The sequence below is a fragment of the Hyla sarda genome, chromosome 9, assembly GCF_029499605.1.
Source record: "Hyla sarda isolate aHylSar1 chromosome 9, aHylSar1.hap1, whole genome shotgun sequence".
Lineage (NCBI taxonomy): Eukaryota > Metazoa > Chordata > Amphibia > Anura > Hylidae > Hyla > Hyla sarda.
Window position 1 is genome coordinate 53,845,880 of NC_079197.1, and position 26,499 is coordinate 53,872,378.

A 26,499-nucleotide genomic window follows, 5' to 3' on the forward strand; every position below is an offset into this window, starting at 1 on the left:
GCATGTGCCTGGGGTTCTTAATAATATCGCTGACTCTCTTTCTCGTTTCCAGTGGGAGCGATTCCGGGAGCTGGCGCCGGAGGCGGAGGTTCGGGGCATCCCTTGCCCGGATCAGCTGTGGAGCGTGGTGTGAGGGCGGCGCTGGCCTTGGTGCAGCGGTCCGTGAGTGATTCCACGTGGGCAGGCTATAGTCGCTGTTGGGGGGAATGGGAGACACTGTTGTTGGAGGTAGTTGGAGAACGGGGCACTGGTGACTGGGATGTGCTGGTTTTTTTCTATGTAGGTAGGTTGTTTGGGGATGGGGTGTCTCCCTCTGGGCTGGGGAGGCCCTTGCATTTTGGTTCAAGGTCTGAGGTTTGGGGGATGCTACCAAGTCCTTTTTGGTCTAAGGGTTTTCGGAGAGGTGCAGTGGTTAGGGACTCCAGGCGGCCTGTGTCTTTTTCCTTGTTGTTGGAGTTGGGTGGGGTTTTGGATCGGGTGTGTTTTTTCGGCGTTCGAGGTGGCGTTGTTTAAATTGGCCTTTACATTAGCATTTTTTGGGACTTTTAGGGCCTCGGAATTGGTCGCTCCCAGTAGACAAGTGGCGGGGGGATTGTTGGTAATTGATGTGAGGTTGGAGGGATCCGCCTTAGAGTGCCGCATTAGGAGTTCCAAGACGGATAAATTAGGCCAGGGTTTTGTGGTGCGTTTGGCTGCCGTGGGTGGGTCCTCGATGTGTCCGGTGGGGTGTTTCAGGGACTTCATGTTGCTTCGCCCATTTGGGGAGAGGTCCCTGTTGATTCATGAGAATGGGGATTTTTTGTCCAGGCATCAGTTTACGCAGGTTTTTCAGCGCTGTTTGGAGTTGTTGGGTAGGTCCCCGGGGGATTTTAGTTTTCATTCGTTTAGAATTGGGGCCGCTACTGAGGCGGCGCGTTGGGGGCTGGAACCGGAGGCGATTAAACAGATCGGGCGTTGGGAGTCAGAGCGTTTTCGATTGTATGTACGGCCTCAGCCACTCTGAGGGTTTGCAGTGTTTGATGCTGGGTGGATCTTGTTTGTGTGGGGTTTTATTTTTCTATTATTTTGTGTCTTACAGGGCCCAAACCGTGTCTAGTCTGGATCTTGGGGCATTCATACGTCTGGAGGGGTGCTGCACGGGCGGAGGTTCGTCCTACCGGGAGACAGCTATGGTTGGCCCAGGGTTTGGCTCAGGTCCGGTTGTTGAGTAAAGGGGGGATGTTGTGGGCGGGGGTCCTGCCTTTTGTTCAGTCTTATGTGGGGGTGGATAAGGCCCCTGATGTATTAGTCTTGCACGCGGGGGGTATTGACCTGGGAGTGCAGGCGTCTAGGTCCCTCATGCGCGACATTAAATTGGATCTGCTCCGTTTGTGGTCCTCGTACCCGGGGATCTTGTTGGTGTGGTCGGACATAGTGGCGCGGCTGGACTGGCATCATGCCAGGTCTGTCGGGAGGATTAATCTGGCCCGGGCCAAGGTCAATCAGAAGGTTGGCTGCTTCGTTGCTCGGAATGGGGGCTTCGTTGTGCGCCACAAAGAACTGGAGGTGCCATTGAGGGATTTTATGACGTCTGATGGTGTTCACCTGAATGCCATTGGGACTGATCTGTGGGCATTGTCTATCCGGGAGGCGGTGGAGCGTGCTGTGGCCTTGTGGGCGGCCGGTCGCGAGTAAGGTGTCACTCGCGCCCGTTGTGGTAGGGGCTGGAGGGGGACTTGGAGGCATTGGGAGACATCTGGAGAAGAGTTGGAGAGATTTGGATGGTGAAGCTGCGGCGGTACCTAGCCGGTGGTGGGAAATCCCTGCGGGGGCGGTCCCCAAATAAAAAATGGTGTCCAAAAGAGGTGCCCTGGGGTCAGGTGAGATACGGCCAAGGGTAAAGTAGGAGACTGAAGATTAGTCTGCCTTCAAGTCCCTACCCTTTCCATGTCTTCCATGAATCACATTTTTTGTTAATTGGATGTGACATCACAAAAAGGAGGAGCAATGGATATATAATCCACCAAATGATCTCTAAGGACATCAAATTTATCTTTGCCACTGAAGAAAGGTCCTAAGGAGGACCTGAAACGCGTCCAGCTTTAACCACTCATTCGAAGTGCCACATTATCTTTACCAAAGAATACAGCTTGCTCAAAGGATTCACCATATCTGTCAATCAACCTCTGACAGTACGTGCTACTTCCCACCACAAGGAGACCGCCGGCCCAGCATTACTGCCAGCAGGACAACTGCTGCAGTACCCATAGACGGAGCCCACTTCTGCCGCTGTTTACCTGAGGCTACCAAGCCTCCAGTAGCGGACCCTCCATTCAGGGCCCATGACCCGTCTGACGACCAGCGCTAACCACATAAAGTACCCACTTTGATTATAAGACATAAGCATAAACTTATCTCATAAGCGCTGTTTTACATTCAACATTGCCGCTGAATATATAGGAGACAGCAGTGTCTCCAGCAGCGAATCCTCGGCACAGAGGATTAGAACTTATTACAAAACGTTGAAATTTAATTCATTATTCATTTGTCATAATGCGGCTGCATAATCAGGAGACGGCAGTGTCTCCAGCTGCGAGCCCTCTACACAGAGGATTGGAACCTGATGCAAAAGTATATACAAATTGATACAATTACCATTTGGTTTTTGCTGTTTTCTATTCAAGACTTTAACCACTTTCCCTTCCAACTGGATACAAATATTTGTGAAAATAGCAACTCAAACTGTTATATTACCACTTTTCACAAATCATCAATTCTGATTATACTTATAGATACGTGGACACTTATTTATTGTTTTACATTTTTATTTGTTTATTATAATTATTGTATTTTAACATTATATATCAAATTGCAAAGGATTAAAGGGGTATTCCAGGCAAAACTTCTATTAAAAAATCTTAATCCTTTCAATAGTTATTAGCTTCTGAAGTTTTCTGTCTAACTGCTCAATGATGATGTCACGTCCCGGGAGCTGTGCATGCTGGGAGAATATCCCCATAGGAATTGCACAGCTCCCGGGACGTCAGTCATCAGAAAGCAGTTAGACAGAAAAATACAACTCAACTTCAGAAGCTAATAACTGTTGCAAGGATTAAGATTTACAAATCTGTTTAACTTTCCAGAGCCAGTTGATATATATAAAAAAGTTTTGGCCTGGAATACCCCTCTAAATATTTACTAATTTTACTGTGGGATTACAAGGGCCCTGTGATCCGCAGTATATTATACTTATATATACTTATATGTACAATTTTATATCATATTTAATGAACGTTTCAATTTAATCCAATATTCAAGACTCTGAGCCCCAATTTCTATAATTTACATCTCCCCTTTTTTGGCACCGTGGGTATAGGTGCTATTTGGGTAGCTCGAGCCATTAGTCACTAGGTTAATACGAGCCTCTCTACCATTTTTTCTAACAGATAAGGGTAATGGAATTAAAAGTTGTGCATACCAATGGACATTTATGCAGGACGTATATCACAAGTAATGAATGACAAATAATCACAATGCAACATGGATGCATATTTTAGCCATTGTATATGACACCTCCCCCCAACAAGAGATGCACTGGGAGGAGGTTCACATGCCTCTTCTTTGCGTCTTAGGCTGTCTTCCCCCTGACGTGACAATCCATCGGCATTTCCATGCATAACCCTTTTTTGTGTTGTATGGTACATTCATACTGCTGTAGAATCAAGCTCCATAGTTACATAGTTAGTACGGTTGAAAAAAGACATACGTCCATCAAGTTCAACCAGGGAATTGAAGGGTAGGGGTGTGGCGCGATATTTGGGAAGGGATGGGATTTTATATTTCTTCATAAGCATTAATGTTATTTTGTACCAGGAATTTATCTAATCCTGTTTTAAAGCTGTTAATTTTTCCTGCTGTGACCAGTTCCTGAGGTAGAATCTGAGTAGTTTTCCATTTGTCCCGGCTACCTGGTGTAGCCAATGTATGGAGTTGTGATCGGTAATCACTGTAAATTGGCATCCATACAGGTAGGGCTGTAGTTTTTGCAAGGCCCAAACAATTGCGAGGCACTCATTCTCCACAGTGGCATAAGCCATTTCCTGCAGCAACAATTTCTTACTTAGATATACCACAGAATGCTCTTCACCCTTTCCATCCACTTGACTTAGGACGGCTCCCAACCCATAATTAGAGGCATCAGTTTGAACAATGAGCTTTAGGTGGAAATCAGGGGCCTGAAGTACAGGAGAAGCGGTAAGGGCCTGTTTTAAGGAGTTAAAGGCCACCACACATTCCGGGGTCCACTTAACCACTCGTGGGAGGTTCTTCTTGGTTAAGTCCGTTAAGGGTTTAGCTAGGGTACTGTAGTGGGGCACAAATTTCCTATATTAGCCAGCCATACCCAGGAACGACATCACCTGTTTTTTTTAGTTTGCGGGACTGGCGAGGCCATGATGGCCTCTATCTTGCTGGGCTCTGGGCAGAGTGTCCCCCCACCTACTCGTTGCCCAAGTATTGCACCTCCGTCATTCCCAGCTGACACTTATCTGGTTGAATAGTAAGACCACCGCTGGATATTTGATCCAGGACCTGGGTCAAATGTAGCAAGTGTTCCCCCCAGGTATCGCTAAACACTGCTATATCGTCCAATTATGCTACAGCATGTGACTCCTGCCCCTCTAGCTGAGGATTAACCAACCCCTGGAAGGTGGCAGGGGCATTCTTCATTCCAAAGGGCATCACTTGAAACTCAAACAACCCAAAGGGGGTATTGAAAGCAGACCTCTCCTGTGCCTCTGGGGTCATTGGGATTTGTCAGTACTCTCGGCTAAGATCCATTATACTAAAGTACTTGGCCCCAGCTAGCTGGCCCAGAAAGGCATTTATGCGGGGCATAAGGTAGGCATCAAATGCAGTTACCAGATTCAGCCGCCAGTAATCCACGCAAAACCTAGTGGTCTTATCTTTCTTTGGGACTAGTACTACCGGGGAGGCCCAAGGGCTGTGGGATTTCATGCCCAGTGCCAGCATCCTTTCTATCTCCCTCTTAATGTCAGCTACTACCTCCAGTGATAACCTGTATGCTGCTTGTCTGAGGGGGTGGTGATCTCCAGTGTCAACATGATGGGCCACTAGGGGGGTCCTGCCCAGCTTACCAGTGAAAACACTGTGGTAAGGCCTAAGCGCTGTAAAAAGCTGTCCCCTTATTGACATGATACACCTTCTGCCTTTTTTGGTTCATGTCTAAAGAAACTACATAATTTACATCATTTAGCCTCTTTAGAACAGTGAAGGGGCCATCCCAGGCAGCCTGCAGCTTGTTTTGTCATCCCAGGCAGCCTGCAGCTTGTCTGTAGCAACACAAGCACTCACTGTCCCTCCTCATACACCCTCTCTCGAGCATCCCTGTCATACCACTGTTTCTGTTTAGACTGGGCAGCTTTTAGAATTTAACCCACCTCCCCCATTAAAGCCTGCATATTGTCTCTAAACCGCATGACATACTTCACCACACACGTTCCAGGGGACCCCAACCTTTCCACTCTTTTCTCGAATTAGGGACAAGGGGCCACGCACTCTATGCCCATAGAGGAGTTCAAAAGGGGAGAAGCCAGTGGATTCCTACGGCACCTCCCTGTAAGCAACTAGAAGATGTGTCAGGAATCGCTCCCAGTCCCTCTCATGTGACTCCACAAATATTCTCAACATTTGCTTTAAGGTTCCATTAAATCTCTCACACAAGCCATTTGTCTGCGGGTGATAGGGGCTGGTGAGTAGATGTTCCACCTGAACCTTCTGGCAAAGACTTTGCATCAGATCAGAGGTAAATTAAAGTGATTATCCACCATAAGGGGATTTTAGTATGTAACTGACAGACAGTAATGGATATGCTTAGGAAGGATCTGCGCTTATCTTGGAGCTAAATGGCTGTGTTGTGAGATTACCATAACAATGTGGCTAGCTTTTTTGTGAACTTGTATTTCCTGTTTGACTTTTCTTTTTTTGACTACAAATCCCAAAATTCCATTTTCCTCCCTCCCACACATCAGCCACCCCACCCATTGAAACATAAATCAGCTGCATTCATCAAAAGACCTGTGGTTTTCAATCAGGGTGCCTCCAGCTGTTGCATTAGTTGCAGATTGATCCCTCCACCCATTGAAGCAGACATGCTCCCTGTCATCAGCTGGCTAGTGAGTCAGGTCTCGGCCGCTTAGCAAGCTGGGAAAAATCCGAGACAACAGTGATTTTGTATGCTGTTAAAAATAAATAGTGGGGTGAAAATCACAGAAGAATTGTGAGAAAACCATCATACACAGGTACAGACACTATATTATTAACTACTCTAACTTTACAGCCCCTGTAGCATAGTCAAACGAGAAAAGAAAATCCTGGAATACCCCTTTAAGGCTCTTGATTAGTCAGCATCTCCTTGGGAAATCCCACACCGGAGAAGATGCTCAGTAAAGCATCTGCAACCTTGTTGGCCCTGATAGAAGACAATACCACTGCCTCTGGGTATCGAGTGGCATAATCCACTACCGTCAGGATATATCTCTTCCCGGAGCTACGTGGGGTAGCTAGGGGGCTTATTATATCAACCTGGGGAAAGGTATTAGGGGAGCCTTACCCACTTCCCCAGATTTCCTGACCTTCCATCATTCTGGGCAGGAACGGCAGTAGTTGGCCACATCTGCGCCCATACCAGGCCAATAGAAATGATGCGACAACCGAGATTTGGTCCTCAGCACTCCCATGTGTCCAGCCATTGGAATGGCGTGGGCCACCCTCAGTAACTGGTCCCTGTATCTTCTAGGCACCACAAGTTGGCGCCTGGTTACCCAAGGATTCTGTCCCTCCTCAGCTACAGTCTTTCTGTACAATCTCCCTTGATCCCAGGATACCCTCTCCTTATCAGTGTTTGTGGATAGCTGCCTAGCTTCTTCCCTCAGCTTCTTTAACGTGGGATCTCTCTGCTGGAATGTTGGGTTCTGTACCATAGAGTCCACAATGGGCTCTGGTTCAGAATTCAGCTCCTGAGCTACTATAGGGAGGGGTAAAGGGGACTGAGGCCCCCCTGCAGATGTCCGTACCGGAGCTGCAGTCTGAGTCAGTACTTGCCCTTTATGTTTTGTCAATTGTTGACGGGTTACCACGGCTACATTCAAGCCCCCTGCCTCACTCCCATTCTCTGCCCACATACTGGATCTTGGGATACTGGATCTTGGGGCTGGGTTGTCCCTGACACAGACAATCACTCACTCTCTGCCCTTCCTCACAGTCAGGTGCCTCCCCTGCATTCTCACACACTGGAGAAAACTGGGAACAGGCTGTGAGTCGGACCTAATGCTGCTGTAATTGCTCACTGGCCCCTGGTATTGCCCATACAGCACAGGTAGGTTTAGTGTTAGGTCCCGTGCCACTTGAGAAACCTTGGCTTTGGTGTGCGGGCTCAGGTATGTCCTTCATATAAGGATATACTGGCTAATGTCTCAATTTTAACATCATTTTGAGGGTTAGTCAATGTTACTGTTTACATCCACCACAGTAATGCACCAAAATCTATGTATTAAGTCAGTACCTAGTAATACATTTGTAGGAATGTTATCAGCCACCCCAACATCTTTGAGACCCTTCCCCGCTCCCGAGTCCAAATACACCTGTGCCATTGGCACTGCAGGTCGTACTCCCCAAATACCTCTCACTGTTAAAGTCTTTCCCGGAATAAAATCCTCAGAGCTCACTAGCTCTGGGCGCACAAGAGTTACATCTGCCCCAGTGTCTTGCAGCCCAACAGTTACCTTGTCATTTACTATGACTGGTTGCAAATTCACATTAGCGCTGTCCTTGGCTTGGGTAACAAACAAAACCAAAGGTGGTAATCCTGAGGGACACCTCGCTACAGTTGAGGGTCTAGGCGGTAATCCTGAGGGGAGCCCTTCAATGGTAGATGGTGTAGGCTTCCTTTTCACCGGGCATGTAGAACTAAGGTGTCCAACTTTATTGCAAACATGACATCTGCAGTTATCCCCATGTATAGCAGTGGTAACAGCTCTCACTCTTTTTGATATGGCACAGTAGGCTGGGTGATGGGAGGTTGTGGTGTAGGGGTCCTCCATCCCTTGGTAAATCCTCTGATCCGGTCTGTTGATGCCCGGTTGGCCGTGTGGAAATCTGCCATCTCCTCAGTGTTTTGGGTTCCCGGTCCAGCAGCCATTCTTGTTCGTCTGCTGGACACAGCTGTAAAACTGCTCTTTGATGATCATTGGTGTTAATCTCCAACCCTCTGGTCCACTGTCCAAATGCGGTGGTCAGGTGTCCCACAAGAGCGGTGTAACTCTCGTTGGATTTCTTTTGCAAAGTCCTGAATTTCTTTTGGTACACCTCAGGGGTAAGGTTGTACTGTTTCTGTTTAATGGCATCATAGTCCTGGTCAGATTCTGCTGGTAGCTCTGCAAATTCTTCAAGCATTTGCAGAGATTTGGGGTGCGGTACTTTGCCCACTGGTCTCTCGGCAGCTGAAATTGGTGGTAGACTTTTTCAAAACTGTGCAGAAAAACATCCAGATCCCCATCTTTGTCCAGGGTTGGGAAATTCTCTGCCCGGGGTCTGGGTGCAGAAGAGTCTCTCAAGTTAACAATGATAAGAGAAGCAGTTAACTTCTCCAACTCTGCCAGTCTAAATTCATGTTCTCTGTCCGCTTGCTGCTCCTCTTTCTTTCTCTCAGCCTGGCACTCTGCGGCTTGTCGCTCCTCATAATTGTGGATTAGCTGTAGCGTACATTGATGTCCATTGAGTCTACATATTTTAAAACAGTTTGTCCAAGGGATCTGTAGATGGTGGTGCATCACTGAGGACAACTGCAGGTATCTCCTCAGTAATCCTGCCTGCTGAAGTGGTATTGCAGACCCTATGGGCAGCTTGTTGTGTATCATAGTCCTCCAATGCTTGTTTAAGTTCCTCTTTTTCCCCACAACAGGGGATCAATCATTCCCGGCAAAGCTGCTCCAGAGCACTCCTGGACTGTGCTTGGTATGCATCGATCTTGCAGTCCAGCCAAACAAAAGATAGGACAGAAAAACAAAGAAGGGGGGGAGGGGTCTGTTGTGGTGAAACTTATTTTAAGGTAGAGTTCCACCTTTGAAAATTGGAAGACAGTTTCTTTTAGTGGCTGTATTCGCAAATCTAGCACACTAATATCTGGTCAAATATGCCACCGCTGCCACCAGTTTGTCAGGAACCGACACGAGCGGGTGGTAGAGTTATCTATAAAATCACTATGGGGGAGACTTATCAAAACCTGTCCAGAGGAAAAGTTGCCAAGTTTCCCATAGCAACCAATCAGATTGCTTCTTTAATTTTTACAGAGGCCTTGTTAAAAAAAAGAAGTGATCTGATTGTTTGTTAGGGGCAACTGGGCGACTTTTCCTCTGGACAGGTTTTGATAAATCTCCCCCTATTTGTCTACACTAGACCGAAAATAATGATAAAAATCCCTCCTACATCACCAAATTTAAAGGTATCGCTGCCACCACCTGTCAATTTAAAGCCCACAGAAAGCTACCAATTTTATCTGGATATCCTACAATTCCCAAATATAATCTACTCTTTCAAGTAGTATATCAAAAGAACAGGTAAGGCACCTTTCACACTACAGGTATCATCCTGTAAAAAACCTCCATTATTATTCCTGGCAAAAAGTCCTGAAAACGGACTGCAAAAAATCCCATTCAAGTCTGTTTTTACTAATGTCAGTTATTTTTGCCAGCACAAAAGACGATGCATGCACTAATTTTTGGTCCGGCAAAAACAATTGTGAAAAACCAGACGTTAAAATTTTACATTGAAGTCTTTGGAAACCGGATGTTCAAAAAAAAAACATCCGTTATCATCAGTTATTATTAGGTTTTTTTAACATCCATTTTTTGTACTGAGCATGCTCAGTACAGCTTTACAAAAGAAAGAGATAAAAATCTGATTAAAAAAATGGATTTAACTGATGATAACGGAGAACAACATCAGGTTTTTTAAGAAAAAAAAACATTAAAAATAACGGAAAAAGGTCATCAGTTATCATCCGTTATTACCAGTTTTTGCAACCAGTTTTTTTTTCTTCCGTTATTGTAAAATAACGGCAGTAAAAAAGCAGGATGATACCTGTAGTGTGAAAGGGGCCTAAGTAAATTCAAAACTATAACTTAGCACTCTTCAAAGACAATGCACGTCCGTTTTACCAGACATAAGGCGGGACTTAATAAATTACTGATTTATTATGAAAGAAAAATATTCACAGGTGTCTGGCATACAAAATTAGATCTTGTCCCCCATGCAAGCTTGCCCTAGACCCCCCCAGGTGTGTTTATTTTATACCCTGCTATGGACTGGTGATCCTTCTATGTTCAGCCCCTGGGCGGGACAAGGAGGAGAGATAGATGTTGTCCACTTCCTTATGATACCTTTATGCCCAAAGAATAGAAAGCTACTCTATCTTCTATCATGGGCCAGTCACCCACATAATTTTCTTATATTTGGGTTCTCCACCAAATCCTCGTTCTAGGGGTACCTGACATGACCCCCTTATTGTGTACGATTTACCCTGTGCATACAGTTCGGGCAGGGATCAATACACAAGGGTCATGTGAGGACTCATTTTAAAGGTAGTATGATAGAGAATCCAACTGTATAAGATAGGGGCTGCGGACATTCTTCCCTGACCCGATATTTAATATTGGAAGATATGGCATATGGCATGGGGGCTACTTCCCAAACCTCTCTTTCATCTATTGACACCAGGTCTTGGAGTCTGTTTGGCTGGTGAAGGTGTCAAATTTACCATCCAGGCAAACTGTGTCCCTTAATTGGCACAATTATGTTAATTGTCCCCAACTGGCCACTGGATGTAATATCATAGGCTGTCATCTCCTGGTAGTTTGATCAAACAGGATGGATTCTTTGGAATGTTAAACTAACACAGATAAGGGTAATGGAATTAAAAGTTGTGCATACCGATGGACATTCATGCAGGACATATATCATAAGTAATGAATGACAAACAATCACAATGTACACATATTTTAGCCATTGTATATGACAATGAGGTGGCGGTATTTTTTGTCCTTTGTGTAGTGACATTATTGATAATGTTGGTATTAGTATGCTGGTTTTGTTAAGTGAACAGCCCAGTCTATAGTAGATAATCCACTGATGCATGTATATAATCTATATTTAAATATGCCTGTATATGTATACATATATATATATATATATATATATATATATATATATATATATAGATTTAAGATTTCTTAGGGAAAAGTTCAGCACTTCTGTTCCGGTGTATTGAAATTCACAACCTTGTTGCAAATCCATAGTGCAAGTCACCATTGCTGTCAAATATTATACCGCAGTATATGATAGGCAGCAATGGCTCAACTTTTCGCTTTGTTCAGACAAAGTATTTTGGCTGAAAATATAACCAAGAAAACTCTTTTGTTTCTTTGTTCTAATGATCAGTGTGGTCTCAGTAGCCAGACCCTCACTGTCTAAGATTACATGACAGTTGAGGTATACTTGCTAAAATACAGCAATATTTTGACCTGTACTGCTGCACATATTTTGTAAACAGTCAGAGATATGACCCAAATTAAAAAAGTTTTTTTGGGACTATTGCTTTTGGTGAGGGGGGCCCAGATGCTATGACTTTATGGGGCCCTGAAAATTCTGATGGCCCTGGTGGACAAGGAAAATGTGGTAGTTGCTCTTGCTTCTTGGCATATTAAATAATCCTACTGGTGGTCTGTCTGGGCCATCTGGTGCCTGTTCGACATAAGCACTTCTTCCAAAACCCCTATCAACTTGGTCAGAAAGGCCTAGATGAAAATCAATTTTTTCCCAACAACCATCCTGCCTCTCTCAGTTCAATAATGAGACCCTCTCAAAGTCTGTCCACAGGGAATAATGTCTTCGCGTGTATCATAGAGGCATGTCAAATGGGGATCTTGGAATTCATTGTTGCTGATCAAGTATACCACGTTGTGGCACTAGTTTTCCCTAATAACAGTAACCTCTTTCAACAGGTTATGGTGCCCACCACAGTGTACATTGTTCAGGAAAGGTTTGAGGAACATGTAGTACAAGGTGTTGACTTTACTTGCAAATTCACTAGATTGATTGAGCTGATTGAGCATGTGAGGGATGTATGGGAAATGCAAGTCTGATCCATAAAGGCTTCATGTTGCAACTTACTGGACTTGAAGATCCTGCTACCAATATCTCTGTGCCTGATACCATAAGGCACCTTTAGAGTAATTGTGGAGTCCAGCATTAGGGGGACTGACACAATATTAATCAAGGGTTTAATAAAATGCCTGATACATGTAAGCACTTGGCCTTCATACATAGGAATTATTTTAAAAAATTATGCGTGTCTTGATGTTTACATTGCATTAGTATTGAATGCCAATATTTATATATACTTATGCTACCATCCCTACTGCTTGCAATGAAAATGTTAAGCTTGCAATAAAAAAATGCTGCCAATATGCTTATATATCCCTTTATTTATGGAAAATGCACCAAAAATGATGTTTATATTGAAAAGGTATATTAAAGGGGTACTCCCGTGGAAACCTTTTTTTTTTTTTTTTAATCAACTGGTGCCAGAAAGTGAAACAAATTTGTAAATCACTTCTATTAAAAAATCTTAATCCTTCCAGTACGTTTTAGGGGCTGTATACTAAAGAGAAATCCAAAAAGAAATGCATTTCCTCTGATGTCATGACCACAGTGCTCTCTGCTGACCTCTGCTTTCTTTTTTGGATTTCTCTTTAGCATACAGCCCCTAAAAATTACTGGAAGGATTAAGATTTTTTAATAGAAGTAATTTACAAATCTGTTTAACTTTCTGGCACCAGTTGATTAAAAACAAAAAAAAAAAAGTTTTCATTGGGAGTTACCCTTTAAAGGAAATCTTTTAGCTCTATGTCAAGCTTAGAGCCTTAGACATGTGCTGATAGCAGATAGGGAGATAAAACAAATTATACATGTCTCTTAGCTGATGGCTATTTGTGAAGTTATACATAATCATGTTTTTCTTCTAAGCTCAAGAGTGGTAGAGACCAGGCGGAGCTGCAGCATACATGATTCCTCATTTCCCACCCTTCCCTGTCCTGTAAGATCAACTTATAAGGCTCAGTGCTGGAAGCCAAACCCTGTATATCAATTATGCAGGACAAGGAGTGGTGGGGGTGGGAGGAGTCATGCATACTATGGAACAACCAGGCATTTACAACTCATGAGTTTAAAGGGGTACTCTGGCCCTAAGACATCTTATCCCCTATCCAAATGATAGAGGATAAGATGTCTGATCGTGAGGGTCCTGCCAGAGTTTCATGACATCACAACTATGTCCCCTTGTGATGACAAGCCCCGCCCCCTCAATGCAAGTCTATGGGAGGGGGTGTGGTGGCTGTCACGTCCCCTCCCATAGACTTGCATTGAGGGGGCTGGGTGTGGTCACAAGGGGGCGGAGTTGTGATGTCACTAAACTCCGGCCCCGTAGTTGTGACCCTTCAGACACAGCAAACATCGCTCTGTGCAGCTGCCACAGGTGGGTGTCTGCATGAGAGATTGTGGCGGTCCCCAGCGGCGGGGCCCACGCAATCAGACATCTTATCCCCTATGCTTTGGATAGAGGATAAAATATCTTAGGGCCAGAGGACCCCTTTAAAAGGAAAAAAATGTTTTATAACTTTGCAAACAACCATCAGTTAAGAGACAAGGTTTTTTTTTGTTTTATCTTCCAGTTGTCTTCCCATGTCTGCAGCTCTGAGCATGATGTAATGGTGACAACTTCCCTTTATAAAACCTGTATTCATGAATAAAAGATAATAAAGTGATACAATGTTAATATTGGTAATAAAGTACCTGGTGTCGGTCCAAAGCTATTGCAGTAAGTGTAAGAGCTGATACGTGCAAGGAACAATATTGAACAAAGCGACTGATGTGACACATGTCCTTTCCAAAGACCCATGTGCTGTTCACAAAGCGTACCTGATAAAAGGAAGGGAAAACATTATAATGGCTTTTACTCTGCAGATCATGATGTTAGTTTTCTCTACATTGAATATATCCCAGTAATAAAGGAAATCAAACATACATATATAAATATAAAACATAAAAAATGTACTGTTTGGAATAAAACTTATATAACACGACTAGATGCTTAAAATGATACTAATATTTGGAAAACTTTTGACAAATCGTCCAGACATGTCAAAAGTTTACATCACATCCAGTCTCAGTCCTGAGACCTACCACATTGACAATTACAAGCCGGTGAAGTGCATGACATATCCTGGCACCTTGCCAGCCTATAACTTATCATCAAAGTGGGTCCTAGGACTGAGGCTCGGTACAATCAAAATTTTTGACATGTCTGAAGTTTTTTTTCCAAATGTCAGTACTGCTTTAAGACAATGGGATCATTAAAGAGAATGGGCCTCATTTACTAAGAGTGTCGGGTTTTTACTAGTGGGAAATCTTGTTTCAGACTTTCAGGATTCCACCTTATTTACTATGGGGATCACAGATTTACAAGTCGGGAAAATTTTCTGACCAGCTTTGTCTAGGTGGAAATTTCCAGCCATTTATCCAGAGGATTCTCTGTGAATTCAATAGTACATAGGTCGGGTTGTGACACTACGCCCCCTTTTGGACAGACCATTCCCATTTTTGGCTTTTCCCAATGCAATGTCGGGTTTGTCAGATTTTCCTGGCGCACACTGGCACAGACTGGCGCAGATATGTCTCAGACACTCTGCACCAAAATAACCCTACAAATACTGGTCGGTTTCAGCTTAGTAAATGAGGCCCAATCTGTCAGCAGCATCAACCACACCAACCTGCTGCTATTGCCCGCTTTCTTCCAAGGTAGCACCAGTCCCAAGATATCGTTAAAAATGTTAAAATGGAAATGGTTCTTCTTCATGGCTGGCCCTTTACTTATGCCCCTAAGGAATGTTCATACTTTGCCTCTTCTGCATCCAGCTGCTATGTGTGGAGATCCTGCACATCTTAGATCACATGGAATCTCAGCAGCTATGTGAAGAAGAGCGAACAAATGACTAGTCATTATATTTATTAGTGGGTATGAGCAAGAGACCTGCTGGGAAGAAGAACCAGTGCACTTTGGGGCTATTGAAGGCCCTGAAAGCACCAAAAGCCTCATTTATATATTTGGATTTTTCTTATATATCCGTAATTGTGGCACCTAAGAAAATAAGGTAACCATCATTTTGATCAGCATCGTCTGCACTAACTGGCTCTATCAGAAGGTTAGTGTGAGTGATGCTGCTGACAAATTCCAGTTAATGATGTTTGTAGAAAAAGCGATGTTACCACTGAATGGTGAATAAGAAATCTACATTTTGAGCTATTGGACACCCATTTGACAAAATTGGACCATATTTTTTCTCAACAATTTTTTTTATCACAATTGATTTTGATGATGATGATGATGATGATGATGTTGATTAAAGAATAAGTGAAAGTTTATATTCCATGCTGTGGTGCAAAAATGTCAACAATTTACAATGTTTCAGACATACATGCCCTTCAATTGGCTGTAACAATGGCAGAATGCAGACAACCATGTTATACCCAATATGCTATGATTGATTGATTGGTTGACTTAATTTATAGGCTATCAGATGGAGTTTCTGCTCCCTCAGTGTAAGAGCTACCAGCAGGGAGGCGTTACACACACTAACTCAGATTGAAAGAGAGATTCCTTAAAGTACAGCTCACACAGGATGTAGAAGGAGAGCAAACCAGACACAAGGTAGTCTACAACGGAGAATTATATGGGCTGCATACAAGTGTAGAGTCATAGCAGAACAAAAAGCTGTGGAGGCTGTAAAAAAGAAAATAAGTAAATTTTTCAATAAAGACTTAATATGGAAATGATTATTGCACCATCATAAGTACAAAACAAATACAAATAAAATGCATTTCTAAGATGGTCACAAAGGCATAAGTGTTACGCCGAGCGCTCCGGGTCCCCGCTCCTCCCCGGAGCGCTCGCTTCACTCTCGCTACCGCAGCGCTCCGGGCAGCTCCACTGACCCGGTGCGCTGCGATACCGTCTCCAGCCGGGATGCGATTCGCGATGCGGGTGGCGCCCGCTCGCGATGCGCGTCCCGGCTCCCGTACCTGACTCGCTCTCCGTCTGTCCTGTCCCGGCGCGCGCGGCCCCGCTCCCTAGGGCGCGCGCGCGCCGGGTCTCTGCGATTTAAAGGCGCAGTGGTTCCAATTAGTGTGTTCACCTGTGCACTCCCTATTTATACCTCACTTCCCCTTCACTCCCTCGCCGGATCTTGTTGCCATTGTGCCAGTGAAAGCGTTTCCTTGTGTGTTCCTAGCCTGTGTTCCAGACCTCCTGCCGTTGCCCCTGACTACGATCCTTGCTGCCTGCCCCGACCTTCTGCTACGTCCGACCTTGCTTCTGTCTACTCCCTTGTACCGCGCCTATCTTCAGCAGCCAGAGAGGTTGAGCCGTTGCTAGTGGATACGACCTGGTCACTACCGCCGCAGCAAGACCATCCCGCTTTGCGGCGGGCTCTGGTGAAAACCAGTAGTGAATTAGAACCGGTCCACTAGCACGGTCCACGCCAATCCCTCTCTGGCACAGAGGATCCACCTCCTGCCAGCCGGCATCGTGACAGTAGATCCGGCCATGGATCCCGCTGAAGTTCCTCTGCCAGTTGTCGCCGACCTCACCACGGTGGTCGCCCAGCAGTCACAACAGATAGCGCAACAAGGCCACCAGCTGTCTCAACTGACCGTGATGCTACAGCAGCTACTACCACAGCTTCAGCAATCATCTCCTCTGCCAGCTCCTGCACCTCCTCCGCAGCGAGTGGCCGCTTCAGGCCTACGACTATCCTTGCCGGATAAATTTGATGGGGACTCTAAATTTTGCCGTGGCTTCCTTTCTCAATGTTCCCTGCACTTGGAGATGATGTCGGACCAGTTTCCCACTGAAAGGTCTAAGGTGGCTTTCGTAGTCAGCCTTCTGTCTGGAAAAGCTCTGTCATGGGCTACACCGCTCTGGGACCGCAATGACCCCGTCACTGCCTCTGTACACTCCTTCTTCTCGGAAATTCGAAGTGTCTTTGAGGAACCTGCCCGAGCCTCTTCTGCTGAGACTGCCCTGTTGAACCTGGTCCAGGGTAATTCTTCCGTTGGCGAGTACGCCGTACAATTCCGTACTCTTGCTTCAGAACTATCCTGGAATAATGAGGCCCTCTGCGTGACCTTTAAAAAAGGCCTATCCAGCAACATTAAAGATGTTCTGGCCGCACGAGAAATCCCTGCTAACCTACATGAACTCATTCATCTAGCCACTCGCATTGACATGCGTTTTTCCGAAAGGCGTCAGGAGCTCCGCCAGGATATGGACTTTGTTCGCACAAGGCGTTTTTTCTCCCCGGCTCCTCTCTCCTCTGGTCCCCTGCAATCCGTTCCTGTGCCTCCCGCCGTGGAGGCTATGCAGGTTGACCGGTCTCGCCTGACACCTCAAGAGAGGACACGACGCCGCATGGAGAATCTCTGCCTGTACTGTGCCGGTACCGAACACTTCCTGAAGGATTGTCCTATCCGTCCTCCCCGCCTGGAAAGACGTACGCTGACCCCGCACAAAGGTGAGACAGCCCTTGATGTCAACTCTGCTTCTCCACGTCTTACTGTGCCTGTGCGGGTATCCGCCTCTACCTTCTCCTTCTCTACTATGGCCTTCTTGGATTCCGGATCTGCAGGAAATTTTATTTTGGCCTCTCTCACCAACAGGTTCAGCATCCCGCTGACCAGTCTCGCCAGACCTCTCTACATCAATTGTGTTAACAATGAAAGATTGGACTGTACCATACGTTTCCGCACGGAGCCCCTCCTAATGTGCATCGGATCTCACCATGAAAAAATTGAGTTTTTGGTCCTCCCCAATTGCACTTCCGAAATTCTCCTTGGACTACCCTGGCTTCAACACCACTCCCCTACCCTGGATTGGTCCACTGGGGAGATCAAGAGTTGGGGTCCCTCTTGTTCCAAGGACTGTCTTAAACCGGTTCCCAGTACTCCCTGCCGTGACCCTGTGGTGCCTCCTGTAACCGGTCTCCCTAAGGCCTATATGGACTTTGCGGATGTTTTTTGCAAAAAACAAGCTGAGACTTTACCTCCTCACAGGCCTTATGACTGTCCCATTGACCTCCTCCCGGGTACTACTCCACCCCGGGGCAGAATTTATCCTCTCTCTGTCCCAGAGACTCTTGCTATGTCTGAGTATATCCAGGAAAATTTAAAGAAGGGCTTTATCCGCAAATCTTCCTCTCCTGCCGGAGCCGGATTTTTCTTTGTGTCCAAAAAAGATGGCTCTCTACGTCCTTGCATTGACTACCGCGGTCTTAATAAAATCACTGTAAAAAACCGCTACCCCCTACCTCTCATCTCTGAACTCTTTGATCGCCTCCAAGGTGCCCACATCTTTACCAAACTGGACTTAAGAGGTGCCTATAATCTCATTCGCATCAGAGAGGGGGATGAATGGAAAACAGCATTTAACACCAGAGATGGACACTTTGAGTATCTGGTCATGCCCTTTGGCCTGTGCAACGCCCCTGCCGTCTTCCAAGACTTTGTTAATGAAATTTTCGTGATCTCTTATATTCCTGTGTTGTTGTATATCTGGACGATATCCTGATTTTTTCTGCCAACCTAGAAGAACACCGCCAGCATGTCCGCATGGTTCTTCAGAGACTTCGTGACAATTAACTGTATGCCAAAATGGAGAAATGTCTGTTTGAATGTCAATCTCTTCCTTTCCTAGGATACTTGGTCTCTGGCCAGGGACTACAAATGGATCCAGACAAACTCTCTGCCATCTTAGATTGGCCACGCCCCTCCGGACTTCGTGCTATCCAACGTTTTTTGGGGTTCGCCAATTATTACAGACAATTCATTCCACATTTTTCCACCATTGTGGCTCCTATCGTGGCTTTAACCAAAAAGAATGCCAATCCTAAGTCATGGCCTCCTCAAGCGGAAGACGCCTTTAAACAGCTCAAGTCTGCCTTTTCTTCGGCTCCCGTGCTCTCCAGACCTGACCCATCTAAACCCTTCCTATTGGAGGTTGATGCCTCCTCTGTAGGAGCTGGAGCGGTCCTTCTACAGAAAAATTCTTCCGGGCATGCTGTTACTTGTGGTTTTTTTTCTAGGACCTTCTCTCCAGCTGAGAGGAACTACTCCATCGGGGACCGAGAGCTTCTAGCCATTAAATTAGCACTTGAGGAATGGAGGCATCTGTTGGAGGGATCAAGATTTCCAGTTATTATTTACACCGATCACAAGAACCTCTCCTATCTCCAGTCTGCCCAACGGCTGAATCCTCGCCAGGCCAGGTGGTCTCTGTTCTTTGCCCGATTTAATTTTGAAATTCACTTTCGGCCTGCCGATAAGAACATTAGGGCCGATGCTCTCTCTCGTTCCTCGGATGCCTCGGAAGTAGAGCTCTCTCCGCAACACATCATCCCCCCTGACTGCCTGATCTCCACTTCTCCAGCCTCCATCAGGCAAACTCCTCCAGGGAAGACCTTCGTTTCTCCACGCCAACGCCTCGGAATCCTCAAATGGGGTCACTCCTCCCATCTCGCAGGTCATGCGGGTATCAAGAAATCCGTGCAACTCATCTCTCGTTTCTATTGGTGGCCGACTCTGGAGACGGATGTTGTGGATTTTGTACGAGCCTGCACTGTTTGTGCCCGGGATAAGACTCCTCGCCAGAAGCCCGCTGGTCTTCTTCATCCTCTGCCTGTCCCCGAACAGCCTTGGTCTCTGATTGGTATGGACTTTATTACGGACTTACCCCCATCCCGTGGCAACACTGTTGTTTGGGTGGTCGTTGATCGATTCTCCAAGATGGCACATTTCATCCCTCTTCCTGGTCTTCCTTCAGCGCCTCAGTTGGCAAAACAATTTTTTGTACACATTTTTCGTCTTCACGGGTTGCCCACGCAGATCGTCTCGGATAGAGGCGTCCAGTTCGTGTCAAAATTCTGGAGGGCTCTCTGTAAACAACTCAAGATTAAATTAAACTTTTCCTCTGCATATCATCCTCAATCCAATGGGCAAGTAGAAAGAATTAACCAGGTCCTGGGTGATTATTTACGCCATTTTGTTTCCTCCCGCCAGGATGACTGGGCAGATCTTCTACCATGGGCCGAATTTTCGTATAACTTCAGAATCTCTGAATCCTCCTCCAAATCCTCATTTTTTGTGGTGTACGGCCGTCACCCTCTTCCCCCCCTCCCTACTCCCTTGCCCTCTGGTTTGCCCGCTGTGGATGAAATATCTCGTGATCTTTCCACCATATGGAAAGAGACCCAAAATTCTCTTTTACAGGCCTCATCACGCATGAAGAAGTTTGCTGATAGAAAAAGAAGAGCTCCCCCCATTTTTTCTCCTGGAGACAAGGTATGGCTCTCCGCTAAATATGTCCGCTTCCGTGTCCCTAGCTACAAATTGGGACCACGCTATCTTGGTCCTTTCAAAATCTTGTGCCAGATTAATCCTGTCTCTTACAAACTTCTTCTTCCTCCTTCTCTTCGAATTCCTAATGCCTTTCACGTTTCTCTTCTTAAACCACTTATCATCAACCGTTTCTCTCCTAAGTTTGTTTCTCCCACTCCTGTTTCCGGCTCCTCGGACATCTTCTCCGTTAAAGAAATACTGGCCTCCAAGAAGGTCAGAGGGAAAACCTTTTTCCTGGTCGATTGGGAGGGTTGTGGTCCTGAAGAGAGATCCTGGGAACCTGAGGACAATATCCTAGACAAAAGTCTGCTCCTCAGGTTCTCAGGCTCTAAGAAGAGGGGGAGACCCAAGGGGGGGGTACTGTTACGCCGAGCGCTCCGGGTCCCCGCTCCTCCCCGGAGCGCTCGCTTCACTCTCGCTACCGCAGCGCTCCGGGCAGCTCCACTGACCCGGTGCGCTGCGATACCGTCTCCAGCCAGGATGCGATTCGCGATGCGGGTGGCGCCCGCTCGCGATGCGCGTCCCGGCTCCCGTACCTGACTCGCTCTCCATCTGTCCTGTCCCGGCGCGCGCGGCCCCGCTCCCTAGGGCGCGCGCGCGCCGGGTCTCTGCGATTTAAAGGGCCACTGCGCCGCTGATTGGCGCAGTGGTTCCAATTAGTGTGTTCACCTGTGCACTCCCTATTTATACCTCACTTCCCCTTCACTCCCTCGCCGGATCTTGTTGCCATTGTGCCAGTGAAAGCGTTTCCTTGTGTGTTCCTAGCCTGTGTTCCAGACCTCCTGCCGTTGCCCCTGACTACGATCCTTGCTGCCTGCCCCGACCTTCTGCTACGTCCGACCTTGCTTCTGTCTACTCCCTTGTACCGCGCCTATCTTCAGCAGCCAGAGAGGTTGAGCCGTTGCTAGTGGATACGACCTGGTCACTACCGCCGCAGCAAGACCATCCCGCTTTGCGGCGGGCTCTGGTGAAAACCAGTAGTGACTTAGAACCGGTCCACTAGCACGGTCCACGCCAATCCCTCTCTGGCACAGAGGATCCACCTCCTGCCAGCCGGCATCGTGACAATAAGTGAAAACACCACATGAATACTGCGTGTGAATCGAGATTGAGATGTTTACAAAATATTTATAGCTCCACTCTGAATCCATGGCATAATAAAATCAGGCTTTTAGGAGGCCAAAGGCAGTCCTACCCACTACTATAAATGTGTACCTAATAAAATATTAGCTGCCTGTATAAATTTTAGATTTTGTCTTTGTAATGGTATACTCTATCAACTTTTATTGGGGGGGGGGATGCTCAGAGTTCAAATGTTAGAGCTAGATTATTTGTGTGCAGTATAACTTCATTGTTTTCAACTCTATCATTCATTTTCACTGACATATCTATACACTGCAAACCAATACCCAGAGAGAATTGCTCACCAGAGTGAAAGGGGTATTGAGCAGGGTGATCAGGATATCTGAAACAGCCAAATTGACAATGAACAAGCTGGTGGCAGAGTGCATTCTTTTGTTCTTCATTACCACATGGCAAACCAACATGTTACCAAAAAGGGACACAACGATGATAACAGAATAGGCTACAATCAGTAGAGCTTGTACGATAGGCTTCTGGGAATCAGCCTCATATTTCGCTAACTCTGCAAACCTTTTCCATTCATCAATGTTCCCGGCTGTCCAATTGAATGTTGACCTGTTCATAGTTTGAAGTTTGGTAAACATAGCACCAAAGGAGGAATTAATATTGTGTTCTTCAAAAGTACCATGGGACCCTGGAATTTGTTGGAAAGGCTTATGTAAGAGGTGAATCATAGTTCTTCAAGGTAAATCCAGTTACAAGTTCAAAAATATTTACTCAGCAGAATTAGTTGGCCAAAAATATAGCTTCTGGTTCACATTCAAATCTAATGAAGTATTTATCCAAGAAAATCCATTGTAAATGTTAGATTTGATCAATGTGACTTGTGAAATAGAAATATTATTTCTGTAACCATACAAACCAGATGGTGTAATTTAACATAAGCTTTAGCCAGCTGCTGCATATGCCACCTGAATTATATGTGCACCCACAACGTGCATATGTCAGACTGTCCCGAGTCGTACTTTATTCTGGATTAATTCCCAATCATTGTACGTTGCTCTGAGAGGATACTTGGCTTGTGTATTTACAATGTTTACTGCTTGTCTGGGTGATGTTCTTGTTGTGACTGAAGCCTCCACTTGCTTGGAGTCATTATCTTATTAAAAGAAAAAAAAAAGTGATCACAAACTGAATTGGCTATCTTGGAGAATATGTACATTTAAAGTAGATTTTTTTTATATATATAAAATACATTTCTCTGCATGTTGTATAATGTTATTCCTTGTTAAATGGATTCTTTCAGCTTTGTACCAGGTATAGAGCTGCAGATCCAAGCAGATAGGTGCTTGGAGGATAAAATTTGCCATACCTTTAGTTTTGCCGATCGTTTTAAAGTTGTAAAATCCCTTTTCAGTTAGCAGCTACAGTGTCACACTGGGGGTGCTGAGCTGAAGCAGGATGCCTCCTACCTCCACATTCCACCCTGCTTTGACTAAAGGTACATTCACACTACGGAATTTCCACGGAATTCCTCAGGCGGAATTCCACAAGCCGGATTTCACGGTGTGTACTTAACATTAGTTTGAATGGGTCTCCGCGAGACCCGTTCATACTGCGGAATTTCAGCGGTGGACAATTCCGTCGCTGAAATTGTTCAGAGCAATGAAAGAATATGTACATTCTTTGTGAGGAGTTCACGAGCACTGCATAGCCCTCAATGGTGACGGCTCAGTGCCCGCGGCCCTAGTGCCGAAGTATTTTCGGCTGCAGCCACCAGACGGAATCTCAGCTCGCTGAATTCAGTGTGAACGCACCCTAATACAGGGAAATCTGTTAAACTTGTGGTGCTGTGCTGCACTAGCATGCCCCCTGCCTGAAAATCATTGATTGGGCACAGTTGAGGAGGGAGTAGGCATGCTTCTGTAGCTCACCACCACTTAAGCTGCTAACAAATAAACAAAGCCTGGCACTTTCATAACTTTACAAACACTGATGGTTAATTTTATCCCTCATTCAAATGGGGCCATAGAGAATGTCTATGCTGCGGCAACATTGGCCATAATAAAGACACTTTTACTTCTAAAACTACTTCCAAATCCTACGCAATCAAAGCCCACCTCAACTGTAGTTCAACACATGATATACCTAATAGAATGCAGCTGCGGACTCCAGTATATTGGAAGAACCATCCAACCCCTGCCGAAACACCTCAACGATCACCGCCACAATTGTACCATCAGATACCAGAAATACAGCGTCTCCCACATCTAGACAAAAAAAGAAAAAACAACAGAGAGTTCTCACAGAAAGGAATTTTGCTAATCAAACAGATTGCACTGGAAACCCAAACAAAGTGGCCACTCTGAACAGAAGGGAAGCCTTCTGGATATTTAAAATGTCTCCTACCCAATGGACTGAATGAATGGATAGAACTTTAACCCAATCCATCATGTGTATTTCACCCCCTGGTTCCTCCATTTCATAACAATTACACATACCACATTTAGCATCCACTTCGAATAATAATAAAAATATAGAACTTCAATACCCATAACCGACATCCTATCCAACACATATATACCCCACCCCCAATAGCGCCTTTTATCTTTTACACCATCTACTTTCATCCGATTCATTATATGTATCATATCCTCTAGGTTCCCCAGCATATAACCACCCAATATACCGTATACACATTCAACCTCTTGGTTCCTACCTAACAACCCCATATATATATATATATATATATATATATATATATATATATACACACACACACACACACCAGTCCCCCCAGCACAGCTTTACCCCATATACCACATGTGCATCCCACATACCTTACACCTTATGTGTATCCCAGCCCCTTGTCCTCCCAGTACTTCCAACCCCATATACCATATACTATAACATATGTGCATCCCAACCCTTGCTTCCCCCAGAATAGGCCGCAATCCACATCATATCCCCTCTCCATTTTTTCCATCTCCCTTCTATAAACCTCCCTCAAACCACATATTCCTCAAGTTTCCATATAGAGTTTTCACCTTAATCCTACTCACACACCACCACAATATATGATTTATTCTCCCAGCAACTCTCATATCCAGTTCCACATTTATTTCTGTCAGTCATCTTCATATCATACTATCCCATCACATACAGCCTCTTATATACAATAAATATTGGTATATGTCTTCTGTACCTTTTTAGCATATGACTAAATTTGGCTACACATTGTTTTTAAACTCCATCTGGATTTTATTTCCACTTGTGCTTGACCTACACGCACTATTTCTCTATCCAGTATCTTATTATTTAATAGTCAAGATTTTACTTTACTTTCTTCTTTTTAAGCCAATCAGTCCCATGGCAACACAGTTTATTAACAACAAAATTCTGCCTTTTTTACTCCTACAACGAGAATATTTTCTATATCTGTATATATGTATTTTACATCTTTAAGTGGACCTGAGGAAGGCATTAGTGTATGCCAAAACACGTTGTACACCAATAACATTTTCATTGTCCTGTGCTGCTTGAGTCTTTCCCGACCAAAATCTGTGCCGCGCCTCAAACTGTTTTTTTTTTACCGCAATACTCCATCCGCTATTCCTCATCGGTCACCATCATTGGGGTCCGATACCGGCAAGAGTGCAGTAGCCAGAAACTGCAACTACCTCTGCCTTTTTCCAGTGCTGCACATCCCAGTGCAACTACCAACAAGGTCGGTATATCACCTGGGTGTGGTGAAGGGTAGTGTTGGGCGGGAATATTCGCACTTCGAATTTCTATTGCGAATATCGCAAATTCACGAATATTGCGAATGTATTTGCTATATATTAGGGATGTCCCGATACCATTTTTTTAAAAACCGAGTACGGGTACCGATACTCTAATTCTAATACTCGCCGATACCAAGTACGAGTTCTTTTATTTTAAAGGGAATCTGACACCAGGGTGACCCGGTTTCTGGCGCTGTTTACCGTATGATATGTGTGTCCTTGTTGTGTACAATGGAGGCGGCTGCTGTAGTATGAGCCAAGATTTCTCTCTTCTCCATTGGACAGAACAGGGAATTTGCATTAGCGGTAAGACTGATGATCACATGGTGAGCAGCGGTAGAAACCGGGTCACCTGCACGATCTACCTAGGTGACTCTGCTGTAAGATTGTCTTTAATATTAGGTAGTATCACCTTGCAGACATTAGCAGCAGCCCCCCGGCAGTCATTAGTAGAAATCCCCCCTGTAGAGAGCAGCCCCCCCGCTTAGACATTAATAGCAGCCCCCTCCTTGCAGGCAGCTCACCGCTCTGCTGCCCCGTTCTCCTGTCCTCCGGTCTGCATCGTGTCGTCCTATGGAGGAGCATGTGACATACACGGCACTCTGCTTCCTGCGTTGCGTTACGCCGAGCGCAGGGGAGGAGGCGGAGTGACGTGTGTGTCACATGCTCCTCCTTGGAACACTATGATGCGGACCGGAGGACGGGAGAACGGGGCAGCAGAGCGGCACCAGGTATCGGGCATGGTATCGGGGACATTAAACGAGTCCCCGATACTATGCAAATGGCTAGTATCGGCCCCGATACCAGTATCGGTATCGGGACATCCCTACTATATATTCAAAATTGCGAATATTTGTTTTTTTTCCTGTATATGCGCATATGTGAATATTCGCATGCGTGAATATTCACATACCCGTATACTCGCATATGTGAATATTCGTTTATGTGCATATTCGCATATGTGAATATTTGCATATTCCTTCTTTTCACTTGTGGGCCAATTTGAATGATGCAAATACACTTGTCAGAGGTTGTCAACAACATCCCTAGCAACCAATAGTAAATTTGCCCA

General features: G+C 45.4%; 1 protein-coding gene across 2 annotated transcripts in view; it reads right to left on the reverse strand.

Annotated features, from left to right (window-relative positions):
* LOC130291236 (G-protein coupled receptor 83-like) overlaps positions 1–26,499 on the reverse strand; it is a 98,919-nt gene that overhangs the window by 64,203 nt on the left and 8,217 nt on the right. The window contains exons 3-5 of one of the 2 annotated variants that reach the window (XM_056539794.1): positions 23,791–23,912; positions 21,987–22,801; positions 13,906–14,031 (exon numbers count right to left, since the gene is read on the reverse strand). In XM_056539794.1, coding sequence (XP_056395769.1) covers positions 13,906–14,031; positions 21,987–22,376 — 516 coding nt within the window. In that variant the 5' untranslated portion in view covers positions 22,377–22,801; positions 23,791–23,912. The remainder of the gene's footprint in view (positions 1–13,905; positions 14,032–21,986; positions 22,802–23,790; positions 23,913–26,499) is intronic. The other variant, XM_056539795.1, reaches the window with a different exon arrangement.